At 34.4% G+C, this 26,758-nt stretch overlaps 1 protein-coding gene across 2 annotated transcripts; it reads left to right on the forward strand.

The window, feature by feature from the left end:
- The first annotated feature begins 413 nt into the window (after positions 1 to 413).
- On the forward strand, positions 414 to 26,288 carry LOC123534456 (putative surface cell antigen sca1). 2 transcript variants are annotated; one of them, XM_045316719.2, is made up of 11 exons: positions 415 to 503; positions 1,073 to 1,132; positions 2,092 to 2,235; positions 3,103 to 3,291; positions 3,754 to 3,900; positions 4,546 to 4,704; positions 16,751 to 16,812; positions 17,117 to 17,222; positions 17,572 to 17,654; positions 19,368 to 19,513; positions 26,192 to 26,288. In XM_045316719.2, exons 1-11 carry the CDS (start codon positions 482 to 484, stop codon positions 26,241 to 26,243), a joined length of 1,170 nt encoding a protein of 389 aa, XP_045172654.2. In that variant the 5' UTR covers positions 415 to 481; the 3' UTR covers positions 26,244 to 26,288. The 2 variants fall into 2 exon arrangements, with proteins under 2 accessions (XP_053375078.1, XP_045172654.2); XM_053519103.1 differs by lacking the exon at positions 4,546 to 4,704 and having other exon boundaries at positions 414 to 503.
- The last annotated feature ends 470 nt before the right edge of the window (positions 26,289 to 26,758 follow it).

Consider the following 26,758-nt stretch of genomic DNA (forward strand, 5'->3'; position numbering starts at 1 on the left):
CTCTGCATTAAAATTTTCGAAAACAACTTTTCATCAAATTTTGACTTGAAACTTATCTTCGGATAGAGACTGATCTAAGTAAACCAGTGCTCACATGTTTCGTTCAGAAAAAAGACTTATCGGTGAACAAAATGATAGATGTGTGATCGTCTCGGATAAACCAATCAGCTTGCTTGAATTAATAGATATTGGAATTATTGGTATGTGAACTTTAATTTGGCACGTGATTGTAACTATGGAACCGTCTTCTACCAATGCAGATAACAAGTCATTCTCTCGCTGGATCCATGCATTGTATACATTTTTTGTATGCAATCTTTTTATTGAAACAATTGTGAAAAGAAAAATAAAAAGCGTTAAGTTCAGAAAACTCATTTGCAGTTATGGCGTCAGTTACGCTAAAGACGTCAGTCTTGACGCAAATAACGTTGGTACGTCAGAGTATTGGCGTCTTGTTGCTAACGAAGACCAACATGACGAGATGGAGGACAGAGACAGAAACGGTTTGAAATTATATTGTTAATAAATAGTTTGTTTAATTTATTTTCATTTCATTGTATCAATTTGAGCAAAGTTAACTCGTCGAGGCCATTATCAGCATGTAAAACCGTAGCATTAATAATACACTCTGTACCTCTCCGTACAAACTTCACAAGAAAAGTACGTATTGGCATTCAACAGAAATTTTAGAAGAATTTCAAAAACATTTTTTGCTTTTAAAAAACAGATAAAAGTATGAACTCTACTTGACACAGTGACTTTGTTTTTCAAGGAAGTGTTCGGTTTTGTGCCATGAAAGCCATCGCAGTCCCCGTTCGACGATTTCTCTTGATTGTGATATGTAATTATATACGCCATTGATCAAGAGCGTTTCGAATAAAAACCAAACTAAGTTCGTTGACTTTTTTTGCAGGAATACAAATTGGACTACTACATAAGAGTATTTGAACGGTTTCTTATTAGAATTAACGAAGAGTGGGGGATGGGGGCGGGAGGTGAATGTATGACGGGTTAATCTGCAATAGATTTTGTTTGGATATTTTATGTACTATCCTCTTTTTTTGCATTTCAGGTTGGGGTTCTTTTTTAAAAATGTTCAGGAGAAAAAAGAAGACGAAAGCTCACCTGCTTCGTAAGTTTACATTGAAATTATTGGAGTGCCGCAAACCCAGGAGTTTCAAACCATAGTTTTAACAACGCCAGGTGTATGTAATATGGACGTATTTCGAGTCTACTGCCAAGGAGCATATTTCGGATCGCTGTCACTTTTTATAAACTATGTTAAATTTGAACAATATGTTTTATTTAACTTTAGAGTATACAAAAATATTAGTACATGTAACTTAAAATTTCCAACATTAATAATTTGCCAAGGAGTGATTTGCCTCATAACGCGCAATTTGTAACATACGTTGCAAAGTCGGCGATACTGTAAGGGCTTTATTTAAGGAATAACTGATAAAAAAAATAACTGCGGATATAAATCTTTTTTAGTTTTTCAAAATACCTTGATTAAATTTATTTTGAATTTAAGATGAAAAAAGAAAGATTGTGGTGGCGGTATTTTCGATTTGTAAATTTCGGCTATTTTGGTCACCTTTTTTAAATTTAGATTTTAGCTTCATTTGTTAATTATTCAGTACATCTTTGTTATAGGCAACAAATCCATTCAAAATTTTTGTTTCAATAAAAAACAACTATTATTTCGAAATTTTGATAATGTCCGATTTTTACAATTGGGAAATATAGACATTCTTAAAGATATTATGAAAATTAAAAATACCTAAATAGTACTTTACCCTCGGACACCTTTAGAATGATACATAGAATTATATCTGGATCATAAAATAAAGCTTCATTTCGCGAAAAAAAAAATAAAGCTTCATTTCGTGAAAAAAATAAAGCTTCATTACGCGAAAAAAATTCTTTAACGGAATAGACGGAACAGACAGTAATTCGCGATATCTGTAAGAACTTCCGGAAGGTGGCAAAGACTTATGAAATAGTGACATACCATGTAAGTTATACAAACGATGCAAACCTTAACATACCTAGCTGGAATTGATCTAATTTTCTGTATTACATTATCAGATTCTTTGAAACAGTTGTCATTGACAACAGAAGAACAGATTTCTGTAATCCAAGCGCTCACGGAACAAAACAAACAATATCAAGATGTGAGGCAGATGCAAGAAACAATACTAAACATGACACCAGAGCTTCAGAAATTAAAAGGTAGCTGCCGTTGTCTTAAAGCCCTGCTCCGCGTCTATTCAAATTCCATTGTGTGCATGATTACAATAGGTAACAGTTGACGGCCACGCGCCACACTTTAGCACGCAAAACCACAGGTATTTTATATAGAATTTTATATAAAATAGACTCTATTATATAGTCACTGTTCATAGTCAGGATTTTCATGCTTTTTCAGTGACAATTTAAGGTTAAAAGGTAGGACTGGATCAGGTCTTTAAAGGGACGAGTCTCCAAATCTGTGCCTGTTTCGAAATTGCGCCACAACTCATCATGAAAATTTTATATGGAGTTTTATTGACTTTAAACGTTATGAGTGAGCCCGAAAAACAGTTTATGAACATGTACGGGAATAGTGTGCAGTGTAAGTTGCAACCCTGCCTGTGACTTTGACTTCTCGAGGCACAGACCAGAATCTTCCTCGCGACACACCTTTTGATTATTTTTTAACATTTAGTCGGACACATGAAATACTGCAGTACTGTATTAGATTTCGTTTGAAAACTAGAAATGCCCTTGTCTGAGACATAGACTGAAGCAAAAGGAATGGCTCTTGCGTGCAACACATCTAAGCATGCTTAACATTTATGTCAAGTTTCATTTGAACCCTATCATTATTTAAAAGTTATATTCGATACAGCTGACAGATAATTTAAAGTAAATGAAAATTCAAATTAAAAACAAATACTACGGACCTTCCCTCGGGGGCGTAAAAACTGTTCTCAGAACTGATAAATCAAACAGTAGTATAAAAGGAATTGTACACTAGGCATATCGAGCCCACAGATAGAAATGGGCAGAATTTCCTTCATGGCTGTTTTTATTTTTTGTTTTCTGATATGTCTTCAGACCAGAATGCAGTTCTTCAAGAAAAACTAGAAACTACTATGAGGCAGTTAATGAAAACCGAACAGAACTTAGAATTAAGAGAAGAAAAAGAAGATTGGTTAGTGGAAATTAACGATAAACTCTCACGTGACCTGAGAAAATTAGAGAGAAACGTTGGGGAGTTGCAAACACATGCTGCTGTATATCAAGGTATCTAAGTTTTGTACGAATTTCCTATTTTCCAGGAACCGCAGGGTCGCGCAATATTTCCAATGTGTGGCGTGAATTTCCTATTTTCAGGTACCATAGTATCGCGTGAGTTCCAAATAGCTTCCTAAAAACAACAGATTGCTTTCGTCAGCTAAGTCATTTTCACTTGCTAGTAGACAGTCGTTTCGGCAAGACTACTCCGTGCACTACGCAATGCTTTATAATTGAGCATATACTTCTGCTATGGTGCCAACACAGGAAAAAGCTGCTTGCTTTTATTCAACTATACCAACAATTAACGTAGTAAAATATTCTGAACATTGGTAATTAAACAGGAACATTTTTTTTATAATCTGATACATTAAGCCTAGCCGCTACGTTTTCCGAAGTAATGCACACTGAATAATATTTTACTGTCAAATAGCGTCGCTGTATATACACGAGTCACCTGCTGTCTTTCAGAAAGATTAAGACATATCGACGAACAGAATAAAACTCTCCGGGCATCATCCGAAAAGTTTAAGGACGAGCTGGAAGCGACAAAATCAAAATACGACGAGGTGAACTTAAAATCAAAGTTGCTGGAACAGGAGTTCGCATATAACACAGGTAATCACATTTTGTCGCGTTTTATTATTACTTTGAACAGGACGTCGCGTTGCGCGTAGGAAACATGACGTAACACCAAAACTTAGAATTAAGAAATATACCACCTTGCATGTCAATTACTGTGAAATCATTATTATTCGTGGATTTCGTGGGTCAGCCCAACCACAAAATTAAGTCCCAAACGAACAAATTGTGCCCAAGATAATATAAATTAATCGTACTCAATGTCGCCAAAAAAGACACCATAGCCGTCCAATCCGGTCCGTGGTTGAGTGTACTGACCTGCAGCTTTCCTAACTGTCTTTCAAGGTGAATGCATACATAAGGTGGCTGCTTAAGATAGTAGATCGTAACGGAAATCGGCACTTTCCGTTTGATTACATAATCTCCGTATGCGCTTTCGGCATTCTCCGGCGGGTACGGAAATTGAACTGCAGTAACGACCAAAAAATACCGAAATAAGATTCGGAGATGACCGATAATTGCGTGGAAATTGCCGGGTATCATTACGGATCCGATACGAGGATCTTGATTAGCTCTTTAACCGTGTTACGATATTAGAGACAATTCGTTAGTATTTTGTACTTGTTACGGATGTATAGCCAGATCGGCACAAAATGCTTGTAGTTGGAGTTTTTTTTCCAGAAATCATTGAATTCGGGAACAAAGCTCGTGCAGAATTAGAGCACCAACTTGAAGATTTACGTGAAACTCTGAGCGAAGAAAGAACCAGGGCATGTAAAGTGGAGCTCAGCTTAGACGCTGAAAATGAATGTCTCAAGTTTGAAGTTATTTCATTGTCAAGTATGTTTTCTTAAATTAGGTTAATGGACTGATGTATTAAGGAGATAATTAGATTGAAATATTTTTTACAAAACAAAAACAACACTATAAAGTATCTATAAATCTAAACAAGTGATCACGGAGTGATCTTGGTGCCCACCATTGAGCCATTTTTGAATGTTCCAAATTTCAAAACTAGCTTAGGTCAAAATTAAGGTCAAAGTTCATTTCGATACACAAACCAGTGCATGTGGTCCAAATCTGAAAGCTGTAGCTTAAGAAATATGAAAGTAGGTCACTAGATCAATTTCAAGATCAAAGTTCATTTCAGTACACAAAACTAAGCATGTTGTCCAAACTTGAAGGCTGTAGCTTGAGAATGTGAAAGTAGGTCACTAGGTCAAAATCAAGGTCAAATTTTATTTCGGAAAACAAAATTATCCATGTGGTCTACATTGGAAGCCTTTACCTTCAAAAATGTGAAAGTAGGTCACTAGGTCAATGTCAGAGTCAAAGTTCATTTCGGTACACAGAACTAAGCATGTTGTCCAAACTTGAAGGTTGTAGCTTGATAAATGTGAAAGTAGGTCACTAGGTCAAGATCAAGATCAAAGTACATTTCGGAACACAAAGTTGCATGTGGTCCGAATCTGAAGCCTTTACCTTCAAAAATGTGAAAGTAGGTCACTAGGTCAATGTCAAGGTCAAAGTTCATTTTGGTACACAAAACTATGCATGTGGTCTAAATTTAAGGCTGTAGCTTGAGAAATGTGAAAGTAGGTCACTAGGTCAAAATCAAGGTCAAATTTCATTTCGGAATACAAAACTATTTATGTGATCCAAATTTGAAGCCTGTACCTTTAAAAATGTGAAAGTAGGTCACTAGGTCAGTGTCAAGGTCAAAGTTTATTTCGGAACACAAACCTATGCATGTGGTCCAAATATGAAGGCTGTAGCTACAGAAATGTGAAAGTAGGTCACTAGGTCAAGATCAAGGTCAACTCATGCCAAGATTAATCTAGCCACTCAAAACTATACATGTGGTCCAAATTTGAATGTTGTAGGTTAAAGACAAAAATATTTTTAAAGCTTTTCCCTATATAAGTCTATAAAAACAATGTGACCCCCGGGGCGGGGCCATATTTGACACTAGCGAAATAATTTGAAAGAGATCTTGGTAGCTAGAGGACCACTAGATGATGCTACATACCAAATATCAAAGCCCTAGGCCCTGTGGTTTTGGACAATAAGACTTTCAAAGTTTTTCCCTATATAAATCTATGTGAATTATAAAAATAAATAAACCCAGAAATTTGAGTACTAAACAAATTAATAATCAATCTACTAGGCTAGTCCATCCACTGCTGAGGTGTAATAGGAAAATAATGAACAACTTGAATCATTATCTCATAGTGTCTGCACACTTTATGACCCTTCTACAAGTAAGGCCATAAAAAAACAATTAACTACTTGGAGGGCCACTAGATATAAAATTATATTAGAAATCAAAATAAACAAAGGGCCATAACTCATTCAAAAATTGTTGAACCAGTCTGATTTTCAGGGGGACACAACTAGGGTACCAATGCATCATTCTGACAAAGTTTGGTCAAAATCCACTCAGTAGTTTCTAAGGAGATGCGATAACGAGAAATTGTTAACGGACGGACGGACCACGGACGCAGACTGATTTGAATAGCCATCATCATCAGATGGTGGGCTAAAAAACCCACACATACACCAGTATGTCACTTCTGTCATTAAAGAACTTAGAAGAGTACATGTACTTGTGCAAATACGACCCAGCAAACACACCACGTTGTTACAACGTTGTTATGACGTCTTTTCCTGACGTTGTAACAACGTTGTTTTTTGGTTGATAATGAAAGGTGCGTTGACGTCTTGTCACAACGTTGGAAAGACTCTTTTTGCAACATTGGAAAGACGTCTTGTCCACAACGTTTGGAAAGACGTTGTTTTTTGGTTGATAATGAAAGGTGTGTTTGAACGTTTTTTTCACAACGTTTGGAAAGGCGTTTTTTTTCAAAACTTGGACAAACGTTGTTTTTTGGTTGATAAAAAAAGGGTGCGTTGACGTCTTTTTTGCCACCTTGGAAAGACGTCTTTTTCACAACGTTGAAAGACATAGTTTTTTTCTTTGATTGTAAAAGGCGTTTTGACGTCTTCTGCAGTGTTGGAACGACATATTTTTAAAAACTTTTGAAAGATGTATTTTTACATTTGAATGACATCTTTTCTAAATGTTTTTTTCGTCTAAAAGCACAAAAAAAACCCCCAACAGTCTGTGGTTTTTAAACAAAAGTGTACTGAATAATAGAATAGTCACAAGACGTATCTTAACATACTGGGTCTAGTAAGAAAACATACTAAATATGATTCAACTGAAATGTTTTATTAAAAAGTACATATACCATTCAATCAAAAATAAATTTGTTGATGCATTAATCTGTAAAAAGAGCGTTTCAGGGACAGCAACAGTCAATCGACTATTAAATACTTTTTTAACAAAATATTTCATAAATGAATACAACGATAAACACTTGTGGAAATGGCAACCATTTTGCTTGAATGTAATAAAGTGTCCATAGCATATAAAACAAGAGCTGTCATAGAAGCAGCATGTTTAACTATTTTAAACTTGATACTAAGTGAAGAAACATTATCTTGAATTCTAGCATAAAACTGCTGTTATTGTCACTTTTCGGGGTGGTCTTAACAGAGAGAAAACGTGTATTAACAGAGAGATTCTCGCGCTCACATGCTGTTGTAACACCTTTTTATTTATGCGCGTTCCGTGGCAAAGCGTAAACGATTACGGCCCGAAAACGAATAATTCAAAAGGAAATACGTGAACGTGATAAAACAAACTTTACCCCGCATTTCATGAAATTTAATGACGTTGAGGACAATATATTCATTTACTTGGTTTTGCGTTTAAATGCCAGAATAGCATTAACGCATGTTTTTTTTCGTGTTATAACATCAACAGAATCCCTTGGGAATCATTGGTACCGGGCTTGGGTACCACCCAACCCCCGGGATTCTTGGAGATGTTGTAGCACAAAAACATGCGTTATCCCTACAAAATTATTTTAAATTTTGAACAAAAGCACTGAATAATAGCCAAAAATGAGTGAAACTGCCTAAAATTCCTTTAAATAATTAAAGAAATACTGGTTCGATACCACACTTTGGTCCTGTAAAAATCTGATCTTAGATGCGACAGAAAACAAGTGGGATAGCTCTGCATATAGTTTGTACAGTCTAGCTAAATTTTAAAGTTACTCACCCACAGTTTGGGTAAAATTTTTTCAACATCTTCCTTTCAAAAAGTTTAGCAGAGAATGTGTATTTGACCCAGAAATGTGATCTAAAACGGTTGAGAAAAATTTAGATATTGGTAAAAATGCAACAGAATGTAAATTTTCCTGAAAATATTTCAAATTTAGTATACTACATTCTGCACAAATTATTGTTATTTAAGGGAATGTCTTGCTTAATCATTCCAAAAAGTTTGACTGAACCAATTTCCAACTCCAAAAAAGACCATAATTATCCAAACTCTTTGACAGAGTTATCTCTCTTGCCTACAGATGGAAATCAATGATAATAAGTAAGTAATGTTCAAATTTCAAACCATAGTCAAATAGTTTGACAAAAAACTACTTGTACCAAACTGAACCAATTTCTAAGTACAAAAAGGCCATAATTCAGCCAAAATAGTTGACAGAGTTATGAACACTTACTTACAGATGGCGATCATATAAAAAACAAGTGTTAAAAGTTTCAAAGCCACACACAAACAGTTTTCACAAAACATGGACTGGTAAGAAATTGTACCAATTTCCAAGCCCAAAAAAAGATCAAAATTTTTAGCCAAAATACTTGTAACATTTTATGTACTTCTACCTACAGATACAGACTATGGTATATATAATTCAAGTGATAAAAGTTTCAATGCCCATATGCCCAAACAGTTTACACAAAAATATGAACTAGAAAGGAATAAAAGGTACCCTAATTCAGAAAAAGCCCTTTTGATAGAGTTAGGTGCCCTTGCCTAAAATTGGATAATGGTGATGATAACAAGTGTTTGAAATTTTTTAAACACAAAGGTTTTGCAAAAAGTAAACTGGTACCAAGAACTTAACCAAGGTGTGACGCAAAGCTGATGCCGTACCCGATAGGATAGCTATTCTTATAGTTTCAAATAGTAAAGTTATAAAGGCCCCAATTGCGGCATCTTTTATGCAGTTTCCGAAAATGTTTTTAATAAAAAATCTTGCAAAAAGTTCTATGTAGAACAATCTGAACAAAATACATTTTTTTTCATATATAATTTTTCAGCCAGGTCATTTAATATTGATTTATGTGACAAATTATTTAATTATTCTCAAAATCACTACAAATGGATAAAGTCTGCCATCACTTAGTTTGAGACAACATTAACCTTAACCAACAAATTCTTGTTTTTGCCATGGAATGAGTAATTTTAATCCATTCAAAAAAATATTAAGAATAAATAAAGTAAAGTTTAAGTGAAAATGGACTGGCAAAACAATGAACAAACAACTGCAAATTTTTGAAAAACAATTCATTGTGCAAACTTTTTTTTCTTTAGATACTATTTGAAATTTCTTCACCTTCTAAAATTTTTTAAATTACTGAAAAAAATTCCAATAACACTGTGCATCCAGAAAATAAATTTTGGATACAATTTTCTTCATTTTTTGTATACAACAAAAATCAAACTTAACTTGCACTTTTTTTCACACATTTCATGTATATCACTTTTCAGCTGCATTTAGAATTTACTGAAAAGATTCATTTTGTAAGTAGACGTTTTGCATTTAACACATTTAAATTCAAATGTTTGTTTTTTTAGAGCAGATTACACAGTATGTAAGTCATGATTCTGCTATTTCACTATTTCAGATTTCCTTTTGAACTGGATTTCTATCTGATTTCGTGATAGTGCATATATCAGTCACAGGCACTTCTCCCCCCTCCTAGCTCCCCCTTTCCCGGGCCTATGTCTACGCAGGCTGAAAATATACATTTTAAAAAACACATTGTAAACTTAAACGTTTTGTTAAAAAATAGAAGATGATCACAAAATTAGAATTATGTAATAAGTTAAATGTATGGTAAGGTGACGGGGTATCATTTTTAATGCATGACATACTAATTCTTTACTTTATCACAAAGTTTATACGGTAAAACAGTGGGTGGGATGCGCGATGTCGTGAATTCATTTTGGACATACTGAGTTTTCAAAATTTCTGGAGCCCTGAATACATTGGGCAGGTTCATTCAAAAGCTAAATTTTCTATTCTTACTAACACCATTCTCACGTAAGTATGATCAAATATCATTCTTAAATATTACCCTTCAAATCGAAAACAATGTTGTCCTTTCTTCTCCCATTTGCGTTTCCTCTGATGTTAACATGGTCATTAGTTTCACTGTCCCTCAACCTGTGAAACAAAAGAATTTGGTGATAAAAAGTTAATAAAAAAGGTAAAAATTTTAATCTATATCACTAAAAATTAAAACAATAAACAAGTATGCCAAGGAGCAGAGTGTTTTAGCCCGCCAGCTGTCAAGTGGACCTTGGACCTAGGGACCTGGTTCTTGCGCATGAACACTCCGTCCATAATGGAAACATTCATGCCAAGTTTTCATCAAAATCCCACCCCTGCATGAAGAAGAAATGCTCTGGGGAAACTTCAGTATGACCGTAGGCCTCTTACTGTGCCTTGACCTTTTTAGACAGGAACTGGGTTTACCATGGCCCACCTTTTCATTTAGGTAAACATTCCCTGCCAAAAATAAACAAGATTGGTTCATGCAGTATAAGTTATGGTCCGGAAAAAAAACAACAACACACCACATACATCGAAAGTGGCGACTATATCGAGCTTACCGTAAGTGGGGTTTAACAAAAACTTGACACAAACAAATACAACTCTTGCATAATTATTATTTTTCATTCTCTTAAAGTATTCTTCTAAAAATTTTAAAAAATGCACAAAAAATGCTTGTGAAACACGATTCAGGTGAGTTTTAGTTAAGTTCACCGCATATTTTTTAAATTTAAGAGGAAGTAAAAACAGGTAATAAATTTATGGAAACTTTATTCCAATATTACTTACTTATCAAACACCATGATATCCTTGTACAGCTAGAAATTGTAAACCCCTGGCCCATGATAAGTTTGTATATAAGCAGAAAATAAAGATTCTATTCACAGTCCCTCATAGATGTTCTTCCAACAGCAGACAACATGGAAACCTGTCAAAAGCAAAAAATTTCAAATTAGAGCTACTTTGTAATAATCTACATTTTAAGCACACACAACAGTAGTACACCCATGCATAAAATAAATTTTGAGAATTTACTGTCTTGCATTTTAGATGTAAAAAAACCTTGAATCAGTTTCACAACTAGTTTACATTAAACCTTTAGCCTACTACAACAGTGATTCTTTTGCGCCAGTGCAACCAAGATCACCTGCACATCTGTGCAGCTGATCAAGGTCTGCACTGTTCGCTATTCAGTCCCGTAAATTTTCCGTGAACACCCCTTCGAAAAATAGATGTACTGTCCAAACTGAACGATGGATCATTCATTTAGAAACTTAGCAGGTAAAGGTTAATGAAAACTTATGCCTGACTAAACTCGACATACCAAAGTCTTTGTAAAACAGATCCTAGGTTTTTTTGCACGAGGCATATATGTTACTATCAAAATAATTCGCCGTTCAGATTGTTTTATATTTGTGACGGCAAGCTAAACGTCAAAAATTTGAAGGACCAAAATAATGGAATATAAATCACAGTACACATCATGTAAAGTTATTTTGGTTTTTTTCGTTTTCCCCATATTTGCATGTAGAGACACGGTAAACTTTAATCGTTTACAGTACATCCCTACATTTAAATCACCAAAAATAAGTAATTTTGGGTATTTTTTGATAATTTTGGCATAAATCATTGAGAAATTGCAGAGCCCCCAATAAGATTTTAGGTTAAAGGGTATTTTACCCCCCCATTTTTTTTTCAAAGGGTATTTTCTCCTAGATGTTTTTCCAAAGGGTATTTTAGAATTCTAAATGGTTTTTCAGAATTCGAAATCATTTAAAAGGGTAATAATAATAACTGTTCGTTTGATAATTTTCTGATATTCATGTGCTCCGCTGAAGTGCCTTTGTCGACCAATGCTGTTTTCCTGAATATTTTTTAGCCTTCATTTAAATAGTTTTAAACATTTTTTTTACGCATACATTACAACTTACACTACATCTTAATTTCAGTTACTGACCACTGCGATATATCAACAGCCATGATACTTTGACTGTCAATGTTTTTCTCAGAACACCAACATGTATGGTGCTTCGGCTTTTTCAACAGTTACCCATTAATATCATAGATCACGTGCTTAGCGATAGGCATTGTCCGAGTCATCTCTTGTCACACACTAAATACTTGAAGAAGAAAATGGCATTACTTTACGATATCTTTACGTTTTTCTTTTATGAGACAACCATTTTTTGTTTGTTGTACTCGATTACAAAAGGTGTGCTTGATTTACATAAATTGGATTACGCACTTAAATCGAGTAAAATACGTATCCCTTTTTTTCAATGCGTATCAGTACGCGTAGGTTTGATTTTAAATGCGTTTTTTGTAAATTTCAAAACGTATTTACGCAAATACGCATCTTATCTGGAGCTCTGAATTGAATCCCCGTTCAATACATGTAAGTTTATTTGAATTTATGACTAATGTTTGAAAATAATCGGCATTTAAACCTATAGCATGTAAAGCGTTGGCAGCGATGAAAATTTCATTGGAAATTGCTTCAACTATTTTTGGTCTTTCGAGTGTTTGACGCAAGTGGGGATACTGCCCATATGAAAAGATTATCCCAACATTCCTAGGATCGCATCAAAATCATTTTGGGCTATTATGTTACTTCTGAAGAGAATCAACAGGGATCAAACGTATGTTAAGCAGTATAATAAATATATATTATATGGAGATGTCCAAATACAACGTAACAGATGTTTCGGGACAGTGTGATAACTTGACTGTCGCTGTCTCAACATGTCTAAACTTATTTGGCACGTTTTCGTTCAGGAAATCTCTAAAACATGTGACGTCATGCAATGGCTTTGACTACAAACAAAATGTTAAAACTGTTGATTTTATGTTAGTCAATATGGTGACAGCGACAAGTAAGCATAGTTCCGGCTATATTTCTGTTGCCTTTAGATAATGGAACAACCTGTTCACACTGGCACTTCTGTTAAATTTTCTTGTTGTATGGTGGATGGCATGTGAATGCATTGCACATTATTATGCAGAAGGGGGGATGGGCAGGGACTTTTTTCATATACAGACTTTTAGTGGCTTGATAGAATTTTGATCAGAATTGATAAAAAAAAATATTGATAGAATCTGTGTTTTAAGAATATTGATGCAGTTAGAAAAACATCACTGTTTACAAAAAAACATGGACGTCTAGCCGCTCACTGTCTTATCAGTTCTAAAAATAGAAACTACAATGGATTTGTTTACAAACACCATCTAGTCTAGTCCTATATCATGACCCGCATGAAATTAGTTTGACTACCACACCCCTAGCCGCTTCGAACAAGTAATGCTGTTTGGTGACAGATATCAACATACAAATGGCATGTAACTGTTAGACACTAAGCATACGTGAATTTATAAACTAAAAACCCTTTGTCAAAACCTTTATAATTTATGGAAAGTTCTAACTATTTTTTGCACTGTAAACAGTAAAAGACTGCAAAATGTTGACAGTCTGATCTTCATCGCATGCAAGATATTTTAAGTAAGTCCATTTCTAGCCTAAAATGCATAATTAATTTATCCTCATGCAGCACAACAATGTCAACATACAAATTACCGGTAATAGGCCTACCGCGAAAATATATGACAATATAAGTTATAGCTATAACTTCAACAGTTTTAAAAACGTCATGACAAAAAATAACTGCTGTAAAAACTAACAACATACTTACAGGTGGAGAAGCCATGATTTGACATATAATCTGTACAGGGCGCTTTTTAAATACTTCCACGAATTTTCAAAACTCCGATCAACAACATGAACGAGCGCAAAAAGGCACGTGAGCTAGACCTGTTTTGATTGGTCAATTTCGAATACATGTCGGAAATCATGGGACGGAACTCTTTCGAGTTAATGTTTGATGGTTAATGTTACTAACCTCACGACATGACGAATAGCGCTAAACGACAAAAATGCAATAAAGTATTCACGCAATGAAATTATTTTTGCAGCTTGAAATATTTTAAAGTTTCAGTAGATCTAATGACGTTGTTCCAACGTTTTTACAACGTCGGAATAGCGATCGATGTCGGATTTTGGTCGCTGTAAAGCCGTTGGAACAACGTCGGAATTAGCGACGTCGGATTTTGGTCGCTGTAAAGCCGTTGGAACAACGTCGGGATAGCGACGTCGGACTTTGGTCGGTGTAAAGTCGTTGGAACAACGTCGGATTCTGGTCACCGACGTCGCGACCCCAAAACAACTATAAAAAGACGTCTTTGCGACGTCGTGTGTTTGCTGGGGACATATTCTAAATTTCAAAAACTATGTGACGGAACATACTTTTGTATGTGCTTTGTTTTATCTAATAATTGCACATACATGAAACAGTCTAATGCTTCATTTTTAGAGATATAGGGTAAAATGGGGTAACTGGGACAATGGGGAAACTGGGACACTTTACACTTTTCATTAAATTGGGGTAAATATTGGTTACGTTCCCTAAATAAGATCATATGTTGAAAAAGGACATTCAGTGTTAAAGCCTAATATGACAAAACTTTTCTGCCGATGGATTGGAAAATATTTTAAGAATCGATTTTCTTAGACATATGTTGAGGGTATTACTAATTAAATAAAAATAAGAAAACATAAAATTACACGCTGTAAATAATTATGCCTATTTTTTCAGATGGTGCATTAAAATATTCTCGTTATGTTCCTGTCTAGTGAAACGCACAGTAGAAATAGTCGTCTGACTTTATAGATGTATTTGCTTATATGTGGTCGGTATATCAATAAGATCTTAAAGATATTTAATTTCGGTACCGTAACGGCTTGATCATAAATGTGACGTCAATTTTGACGCAAGAAGCTGGTTCTCGTATACACAAAATATCGCATTTAACTTGTTTGAAATATTGAAGCGTATTATGTATCATTGCAAATCAAGGACATGGCATTATTTTTTTAAAATTCTATAAAAAAAAGTATAATGATTTTGTTTTATTGACTTTCATTTTGAAAAATAAAGTGGCCTGTCATGAACCGTTGCGTTGACGTCAGACAACGACGTTATAAAACAGGTGCTTGTTTGTGAAATATGGCATGTCCAAAATACTTATATTAGTATGTGTTGATACCTTCAGTTATGGGAAGAGTTGCAAAACTGTAGGTATCACATTACTATTTTATACAATGGGATTTGTTTTTGAGAAATTACAACACACTTTATTTTTGAACGTTCCTTTTCAGAAGTGTCCCACTTACCCTAATGTGTTGGGGCAAGTTGGACACTGTCGTTAAGAACAAAGTTCTCCATGATTTTATTTTTGAACAAACTGGATGCTGGAAGAAAATGGGGATATGCTCCAATGGACAGTACATAAAATGTTGTACATAACTGGACATAACCACTATAAATTGTCAACTTTTAATCTTTTTCCACAAATGAAATGAAAATAGGAAAGAAAGTCTAGTTATGACGAAACTCTGATATTTTGTAAGTATACCACTAGTTCACAGGCGTGGTCATAATATACATTAGCTTAACTCTGGTGCAACTTCTGAATTTTCTACCCGATACCAAGTTTACATGATCTAAGTCACTGTTTAGTCACATACGTTTATTTAAAGGGAGATCGTTCCGTGAACCCCTCCCACTCATTCCGCGTAAAATCTGGTGAGTTTAGAATTTTTGATAGTCTAATAGGCTAATACTGATATTTCTTTCATGTTTAAAGAAACTGTCGGCAAATCTTATATTAATAAGTAGTATTTATACTAGGTGAAGCGCAGAAACCAACAGACAGTCTAGCCAACATATTAGTTCTTTTAGTTAATTACTCCTTTAAAAGATGACGTTGTGTCAAATATTCAGGCTAAAGCAAACACCAAATATTGGCCAGACAACACATTTTAGGTACAGTTGCCAATAGTTTCCGAGAGCGTATGCCCATGTGTCCGCCTAGATCTCCTTAACCCTGCCTTCATTCCCCTCACATTTCATCCCCTCCTCCCCGAGTCTTCCTGTATGCAAAAAGCTAGTTAATGTCCTTATTTCTTTGTGAAAAAAGACTCACGTTTTAATTGTCCCGTTAATATATGATAAAATCTATGTTTTAAGACTGTTTAAAATTTTGATCAGTTTCAAGTGTAAAAATCACATATATAAGTACATAATGGATTATGTCAAGTTTATGTTTAATTCATACATAGTTATTTACACTTATAACATTTTTCTATTTTAAACGATTTATATAATAAGCATATATTGAAACAAATAATGACATAATTTAGGCAAAACTTGGACATATTGATTTCTTTATGCATCCTTGTTTTACAAAACAGTCATAAATTGTAATTAATACGGAGCTATATTTTCAGTTTAGAATTCGTTTTTGATCTGTGGACATGAATGGTTTCATTTGTCATAAATGCGACTGTAATATACATAAATTCTAATAAAACTAAAATGTCCCAAGTTACCCCACTGGGTGGGGTAACTTGGGACACTTGACCAATGTTTAATTAATTTATAGTTTATCACAGGTTATCAGGTATTTGTAAAAGTTTATATTCGTCATATATTATATAGGTTGCGCATACTGAAATATCAATAAATCAAGTATATATTTTGTCTTTCTAAAATATTACTCAACAGTGTTTCTTTAAGTGTCCCAGTTACCCCATTTTACCCTAAATTAGATTTTTTTTCGTATTTCAGAAAAATTGCACAAAATGACAGATCAGGTGAACAACTTGCAAAAAGACAAACTACTTATCATGGTAAAAGAAGTTAATTACCGTATTACTGTTATACATAATAATTATATGTATTTTTTGGTGTATATTCTACGTTATATAAGTTATATAATTGCCACCATAGGCACACTTCATTTTGCACACCACCTTCGTTTTTGCCTATAAAACACTTTGCTCTTGTATATATATGCATTATGTTTTATCCAAAGCCTGCAAACACTCTACCGATGTCTGCGTTCATGTATGTCTTTATACTTGTCTTCGTTGCGTTGTGTTTTATCTAATACAGTCACATGCCTCGCCCATGTAAAGACGTTATCTGTTACAGTCATATTATACGAAACAGCTATCTGAAAATAGTCCAGCATCAAAACCATGGGTTGCTTGCCCTGCAAATCAAGGGCCAAAACATGCGTTAACTGTAGATACAACAGGTAAGAAAGTTGCAGATCATAATCTGCTTACCTCCAGATTTATGGCAATACAATCACCCGTGCAGTCTTTGCTGTAAATTAGGACTTTAGCGTATTCTGTATGAAGTTAAATAATGCAGATTAATGATACTTTACTCTGAGTGCGACATATAGCTTGTGTTATGAAAACGATTTCCAAATTAGGAAAACATTATTATCACTAGAAGTTCAAAATGTAAAAAACAATGCCATATGAAAATGAAAGTTTCTTTTCTTATTACAGATATTATCTAAAGATTTAAATGAGGAAAAATATAATAAAAAGCTAAAAATCCACATATGTTTGATTTAAATAACATTCCTTTCCCAGATGGCCGTCTCATTTTAAACAATGGGCAAGTGGCAGACGAAATTCATCCAGATGCGTTAGAAAATATAACTCAGAAAAACAAGGTATGGAACTCAAGCTTCATTTCTTTAAGGTGGACTCAGTAAACAGTGTTTTCACCTTAAGTGATTTTGGCTTTCTTCGGAGTTTACAGTCATGTGGACGTTGAATTTGAATGCCAATTTACCAAAATGTTAATACGTAAAAACAGGGAAATTGCCGAGTGTCATTACGGATCCAATACGTTAATTACCAAACAGTTTCCCATTTCCAACGTTGTTCACCAACGGTAAATTTTACCGTCGCTTAGCGAACTAATGATCATAAGCTAACTCTTTAGAGCTTTTGAGTGACCCTATTATAACTCACTAACACATGCAGTCAAACCTGTACAAACACCACATCTGCGTCAAGACAACAATTTCTACGACCTGGCTTTAGATTTTGCAGAAGTAGGTTTTTTTTTATTGAAGCTAAACTTTTTATCAGTCAATATAAACTATAAATTCAACTCATACGAGGGTTTATCCAAAAGTAATGTCACTGCGTCCATGGTGCGCTTATTCCTTTGAGTATAATAATAAAAATATATCAAAATGTACAAAAATTCATTTCTGATAATATGGCAAAATATTTGTTTCCGGCGTTTTTTCGTTTAAAATGCACATGAATTAAAAAAATACCACTGACGCTATGTCGCCGCACGCTAAAAATATTACTGGTTCATTAATAAAACTGTCAAATGCAGCCACTGATCCTTATCAAGTTAACGCGCTGAATCATATGAAATTATTACAACGTGACATCACGTATCTCCGACGTTTGCTGTTGAAATTTTATTAACGTCACCGCTCATTGAAAATATCTGTGCAGTGTTAACGCTTGTTTATGCTGAGAGCAAATATGTCGATTTCTGACAAAACACCGCAGCGCGCTGTTCTGCGTTTTTGTTTTAACTTAGGAAAATCGCCGTTAGAGGCCATGCAGACGACAAGTAACACATATGGACCAAAAACAGTGATAAGGAGAGTAGTATACAGGTGGTATGAGCGTTTCAGAAACAGCGATGAGTCACCAGAGGATCGCCAGAGAATCGGGAGACCAGTGATTTTGGCGCCGTGTCATTTTGCGCTTTTTCCTCATCTGAAAGATAAACTCCGAGGGGTCTATTTCCAGGACCTTGATCATTTGAATTTTTTTGTAAAAAATATATTTTTATCTCTTTCAAAGGACTGGTGTGTTGCTGCTTTCCGTAAATGGGTGAACAGACATGAGCGCTGTACAGAAAATCAAGGACGATACTTTGAATAGGAATGAATATTGATAGCAGTCAGTAAGAAACGTCGTCTCGGACGTCAATAACGTCAGTGACGTGCGGCGATCGCAGCAAATATGCCTTCCGTATATGTCGATACGGACAGTATCGTTAAAACTATGCAACATATCTCATCGATATTTTCAGACAATATTGCATATATTATTAGTAGATAAAGGTACTTCGATATACAGGTTTGTTTATTTCCTTTCATTATACACGATTTTACAGCTACAGTGACATTACTTTTTGGATCAACCCTCGTAATCAAGGAACTTTAGCAATCATACTGCTTGTGTTTCATTTACCAACTAAATTTACTTAACTCTTTTCCCCTTATTTTTCGGAAAATTGGGACTGGGTGTGGTCATTAGTGGGAAGGCGTTTTCAACAATATTTTTAAAAATGACTTTCTAGAGGGTAGTGTACAACTTTAATAAATTTCCTTTTTTAAATCTTTCAGTTGATGAACTTGGAAAACAAACTCTTCCGGAAGGAGCAGTTGATTGACGAACTGCTCACTGTAATCAAAGAACATGATCCAGAATTCAATATTCAAGACCATCCTAGCCTGAAAATTTACCTTGATACAGAATTACCTCATAGCGAGTAAGATATAGAACAAAAAATGGCAAAGATGTTCCCGTTTGTGAAGAAAGCACCAAATTGTGCATGAAATTACTTTAAGGTATCCCAAATCCTACAAGAGTAGGAGACACGCTATATCTGCCCCGGAACCTCCTTTTAAATCAATTTAAAAAAGGAAGGTAAAAATGTCTTGAAAAAAAAATTTTTTCCTTTAAATTGAAATTTATCTATAAAGTCATGTTTCATATGATCTAAACATGGATAACATATCGCTAGCATAGACAAACAACCATTTGGTATTGACAAATATACGAAGTTTACTACAAAATACTATTATTTCTCAAGATACATACTAAAAAGGGAGGTAATCAGATTTTACTGTAATGTTTAATTTCAAACTGCGTGTGAAAAGATGTTTCTTATGAAGAAAGCATGAAAGTTTGTATTTAAATATTATAAAGTACACTGGATCAGAAATGGACTACATACACGATTTGTTGGCTTGAATAGACCAAAACATGAGGCCCCAAAGAGGAACTACCTTTTATTTATTTCAAATAAATATATCTAGAACAATTTCAAAAATGTTAATTCATTACCTTAACCAATTATAACCCTTGTTAAAAATCACATTTTAAGGGCAAATTAATTTATTTCAATCGTTAAAATATCATATTACTGAACTAAACATAAGTAAAGAAACAGAATTCATGGATCTTATGTATAAAATATCAAAAAAGTAAAAAATATTCACATGTTTAGGTCCATGAGGTAACCTATATATCTGTATTAATCAGGACAATAGATTTATATCAAACAGAGAGGCCCTTCAATGGATCATTTTTGTATGTTACATAACAGTATATGACATAATCATGTTTTCAAATCAAATGACTCATCCAAAGACCCATAAAATAAAAGAAACTGATATTTACACCCTTGCAGTAGATATCTAAGAATTGTAATAGGTTTCCCAGTACTTCTGTAATACATTTGTTTGACAAATTTATATTTCTTATACATGAATGTGTCATTGCATTGGCATTTAATTGGTTCTATGAAGTGTACATAGTAATGAAAGTCAAGTGTCATTACTGGTCAAACTTGGTTCAACAGAATTAAGCAATGCAAGGGTCACAATTAAGATATACAGACACTAAATAGAAAATCCTTCTTTGCTCTGTAGATTTTTAAACATTCTGTTTTAACATATTTTTTTGCTGAAATCACATAACAGATCTCTCCATGACATATAGGAAGCATTTTCGCAATAATATGATAGAATGACAGTTTTATTATGGAAATGTAGGTCATACAATTTGGGGTATCATTTTTAGTTGATATTGTAGTTTGTTTGACTGAAGTACATGACCCCCAATTTTCTTTTGATGTTTTTTTTCAGCACTGACAATATTCTTTAAGAAAATGTAAAAATGTAAGCTACAGACATTTAAAACGGGTCCTGCTCTGTGCTGTAGCCATTTGAAATCTGTCAATTTTATCTAGAATAAAGAAGGCCAGCTATTTAGTATGTTCATACCTTAATGTCTCTCCTCAAACATGGCTTCATTTATAAATATTAGAAATGTGAACATCAGGTAGTTTAGATGTTTTCATGCTGTCTATTTCCTTTAGGAACTAGAAATTTATCTGGCACCATTTACTGACTTACAGCTTGATACTTTTGTTTATAACATGACCATGTATTGTTCCAAAAGTTTGAAGTCACAACATGTGGTGCACTAACTAGTTTGCGACATGGTACACATTTGTTTGTCGCAGATGCATAAAAACAAAACCACAAAGGGATAATGTTACGAGCAACCAATACTGATACACACTGTTTTTGGTTGCGGGTTTATCCCGCTACCAAAGTTAAGTGTATTTCTGACAATCATGTAGCATCTTTATTTGATTCCAAATCACATCCAAAGGAATTTGTTCATGTGCTACACAAAGTAGTCCCATTCATGAACAATGCGGATGAATTATCAATAATCAAGCAGTTTTTATTCATCCTCTATCCATTCACACTGGCCATTTAGATTATATAAGATCTGTCAATGATTAGGTATTCCAGCCCATGGTTACATCACTGACTTCCAGCTGTTCATGTAAGGTCAGGCAGAGTTTATCTTAGATATGAGGCACATTAGTATTTGTTTCTTATACATGTATATTTGTAGATTGGCATTTAAAATGAAAATAACTCTAGCAAAACCCACAACCACCAGACATCTCAAGGCTTTGATTTTCTATAGTAAAACAGATTGTAGTTGTTAGCTGTAGCTTCATTTGGCCGTTCCAAACAGTTCTGGTACATGCTGACTGATACCGTAGTAAGCCGTCTTTTTTGCATAAAAACAAGGACAAAAATCCAACAGGAAAAGACACATCAAAGAAAGTAGACTTTGACTTAAAGCTAACATTCTTTATTATGCATTATCTGGTTGTGATTCTGTCTCAATACGTTTGCAAGGCATAGGATATCTTTACTTATGGTTATGCCGTGTTAAAAGATTCAAGAAGCGCACATGCCAACTGGAAGGATAGGTTGTTCTATCATGCAAAGAAATATCAAAATGAAGCCAGAGAATATATTTTCTTAATCAATTAGACCTACTGAAAGCAACCCCATAAGAGGTGTTCACGTATGTAGCAAATAACATTGTATCAAGCAGGTAACTGACCGTTGTAGACAGGCATTTATAGCATACATTGACATTGCTAATCCTGTCAACTGGAAATGGTCAAGAGAACAGGTACTTGGCTTTAATTATGTAATACACTTCATAATAAGCTGCTGTAAGTTGGAGGAAACTCATCAACAAAGAATACATACAAAGGCAGATATAAATGTATCAAGCCAATCCTGTGTACTTAGACATTTTGAAGACATGTGTGCTAGAGAGTGAAATACTGGCAAATCTATTACAGTTTTAGTTAAATATTGAAAGTGTTGTTACGCCTAAAATTAAAAGTTGTTTGTTTAGGGTAACCTGATCGTAACTTTTCTTTCAACTTTTGTAAGTTCACGAAAAATGCTTGGGGCATTTACCCTAAACAAGCAATTATTCTAGGACTTATAATTGCGCTACTGAGAGGTATTCCTAACACTGTATTGGACAAAGAGCACATATCAGCTATGATTATAACTAGGATGGCCTGCAATAGTCATTTTACCCGTGCTGAATGAGCTCCATTGGCTATACCGAGATGCAGAGTATACTCAACTCTGACCCACAAGTACAATGTTCTGAATGATCATTTCTTTATCAGATACATGATATCATTATATAGGCCGATTTGGAACCTAAGACAGAAAATACACTATTTCGTTATTTGTCAAAGGCTTAATATGCAAGATAACTGTAGCTCAGTATATTTTAAGGAGACATTGTTTATAAACTAATCGATTTATCTTTACCTTCAAAAATTTACATCTAACCCTATTTGGCATGACTTTCTTTATTTCTGTATCATATTTCCTTCTTAAACAATTTTTTTTCAAATGTAACTATTTGCGTTCTTTGGTGTCTGCAGTAAATCACAGCACTTATGTTTATAGTTATAAGCTCTGTGGAGGGGTTCAGTGAGAGAGACCGTCTAGTGGTAAAGGTGTTGTCAGATCAATAGGAAGGTCGTTGGTTCAAACCGTACAAAGGTTAATCTATCATACAATACCAGTGCTCTTTTCAAGAATGCGAAATTTAGACTGATTCTAAAATTTGAAATCGTAATCAAATTCAAATAAATTAGTATCATTGAATATAGTATAAATTAGCAATAATAAATACAACAATACATTTAGTTCACATTCCATTTTTTGTTGTTGTAAAGAAAGCATTAGGATGATCGTATGCTTTAGCTTGAAGTCATTAATTGTGTTGAAAAACATAAATTATGTTTTGTATAATAATTTTACATGAATTTAAATTATATATTGAATTACAAAAAAAATACAAAATTACCCCTTCTTTAGCTGCTCTTTTGAATGCTTAATAATAATATTCATAGGGAAATCGAACTGTCGGTACCCCATGTATAGTGTAAGTATTGTAAAATCAGTTATATGAATTACAGTATGTACGTATATGTAAACTTGTTTTATAAAATACCCTTAATGAACATCAAAATGTAAAGAATGTTTAAATAATATTTTGATATAATTAAATACTAAAGTTAGTTTTGTTTACTGGAGTGATATAATATTCACACTTAAAAATAAAGTCATCCTGTAAATGAAATTTTTAAACATTTTCCCCCTTTTATTATGTCTATAATATTTACTTATTTAGGTTATAAATTAACCTTTTGGACATTGCTTTCAAAAATATATGATTAAAATAAATAAAATATAGGTCCCTTTTTGGGCCTCATTTTAAGCTAATTGAGGTAAGCGAACTGCGTGTCTCCTCCTTTTTTTAGCTCACCTGAGCACAAAGTGCTCGGGGTGAGCTATTGTGATCGCTCACCGTCCGGCGTCCGTCCGTCCGTCGTCCGTCCGTCCGTCCGTCCACACTTTCCTTTAAACAACATCTCCTCATAAACCACTAAGCCAATTTCATCCAAACTTCACAGGAATGTTCCTTGGGTGAAGCTCTACAAAAATTGTTCAAAGAATTGAATTCCATGCAGAACTCTGGTTGCCATGGCAACCGAAAGGAAAAACTTCAAAAATCTTCTTCTCAAAAACCAGAAGCCCTAGAGCTTAGATATTTGGTGTGAAGCATTGCCTAGTGGACCTCTACCAAGTTTGTTCAAATCATGACCCCGGGGTCAAAATTGACCCCGCCCCAGGGGTCACTTGATTTTACATAGGAAAATCTTAAAAAATTTTCTTCTCAAAAACCAGAAGCCTTAGAGCTTAGATATTTGACATGTAGCATTGCCTAGTGGACCTCTACTAAAATTGTTCAAATCATGACCCCGGGGTCAAAATTGACCCCGCCCCAGGGGTCACTTGATTTTACATAGGAAAATCTTCAAAAAATTTCTAAAAATAAACCAGAAGGCCTAGAGCTTAGATATTTGACATGTAGCATTGCCTAGTGGACCTCTACAAAATTTGTTCAAATCATGGCCCCGGGGTCAAAATTGACCCTGCCCCAGGGGTCACTTGATTTTACATAGGAAAATATTTAAAAAATCTTCTTCTCAAAAACCAGAAGCCCTAGAGCTTAGATATTTGACATGTAGCATTGCCTAGTGGACCTCTACTAAAGTTGTTCAAATTATGACCCGGGGGTCAAAATTGACCCCGCCCTAGGGGTCACTTGACTTTACATAGGAAAATCTTCAAAAGTTTTCTAAAAATAAACCAGAAGGCCTAGAGCTTAGATATTTCACATGTGGCATTACCTAGTGGACCTCTACAAAGTTTGTTCATATCATGACCCCCTGGGTCAAAATTGACCCCGCCCCAGGGGTCACTTGATTTTACATAGGAAAATCTTCAAAAAATTTCTAAAAATAAACTAGAAGGCCTAGAGACTAGATATTTGACATGTAGCATTGCCTAGTGGACCTCTACAAAATTTGTTCAAACCTTTTCCCCCGGGATCAAAATTGACTCCGCCCTAGGGGTCACTTGATTTTACATAGGAAAATCTTAAAAAAAAATTCTAAAAATAAACCAGAAGGCCTAGATCTTAGATATTTGACATGTAGCATTGCCTAATAGACTTTTACAAAGTTTATTCAAATCATGACCCCTGGGGTCAAACTGACCCAGGCCCCATGGGGTTACTTGATTGTACATAGAAAAATCTTCAAACTTTTCTAAAAATAAACCAGAAGAGCTTAGATATTTGACATGTAGCATTGCCTAGTGGATATCTACAAAAAGTTTTCAAATCTTGTTTTTAAAGTTACTTAAAGAAAATTTCAACTATATTTTCTCATAATTCTTTTGATTGATTTCTATTATGATCTTTTGACCTTGAAGACTTGTCCTTAAGTGCAATGATAACAGGTGAGCGATATAGGGCCATCATGGCCCTCTTGTTTAGATTCAGCATACTTCAAAATAGTTACATAAGAAGTTTGGTGCTTTCTTCACAAAAGGAAACATCTTTTTCCTATAACCTACTCACTATACTCAGAAAATTCAGGTAAAATATCTCAAAGAACTGCATCTAAAGGTAAAGTTTTTATAAAGGTTTTGAAAAACAATAAAAAGCAAAGAGTGAGTCACCATGTTAGTCAGTCCATATGTCCATCTTGTCCTCTCTCTATCTTCTTTATCACAGAAAGGATTTTCATTAAGCTGGCATCAACTGTTAATGTCATCAAGATGACGTGCCCAGTGCACAACCTAGGTCATTAGGTCCAAGTCAAAAAGCTTAACTTCATGTCTGCTCCATATTGTGCAAACTGCTTGAAATATTTGTGCCATGTATTTAGAAATGATAATTTGTAGAAGAGTACAAGATACTTGTTTTGATAACCTGCAATTTTGTCGGTTTGTCCACAATTTTGCCTTAAAACTGTCAAACCAAATACTAAAGGGATTTCTGTAAAATTTGTTTGAAAACAATCGTTTTCACATAGGTTCCCCTCATATGTTATGTTACGAAGTGAAAACCAGTATTATTCTCAAATATCTTAACTGATAACATGTTCCTTGTGAACGTTTTACAAACATTTAAGAAATTGCTGGTCAGCCAGTTGTATATAAATATTGTTTTCTTATTGCAGACACCGGTCTGAACAACCTTTGACTGCAGTTACCAGCACACAGATTAACTAAACATCTGCCATTTGTTAATTATCAAATAAAACAGAGATATATAAATCAGAAGCCTTGAATTCTTTCTTAAACCTGTATATTCGGAGTTTTTCCTGTTCCACAGCTACAAATTTATACTGTATTTAAAACTGACAAACATTTCTTCCAAGTCTCATGAAGATCATGTAGAAAATTTGGCATTTTATTAGTGTTAACAATGTCTTTCTCTCGACTTGACCAAGTGACCTTGTATTTGACTTTGATAATCTAGTTTCAAACCTAACCCAGATTGGAAAAAGATTGGAACTAGGAATTCTTAAAGAAAATACAAAAATATCGGCTGAGTTTTGTGTTATTCCCCCCCCCCCCCCCCCATCAAACATAACTGTGAACGACGTATCTTTAATTGCTTTTCTATAGATTTCTATGTTTTCTGTTAGAATCCCTGGTTCTAATTTATCACTTCCAAAAGCATTTATTGATGGTCAAAGCCACGCATGAATCTGACAAATTGTCCTCCCTATAATCTCTAGCCT

Source organism: Mercenaria mercenaria, chromosome 12 (genome assembly GCF_021730395.1).
Source record: "Mercenaria mercenaria strain notata chromosome 12, MADL_Memer_1, whole genome shotgun sequence".
Taxonomy (NCBI): Eukaryota; Metazoa; Mollusca; class Bivalvia; order Venerida; family Veneridae; genus Mercenaria; species Mercenaria mercenaria.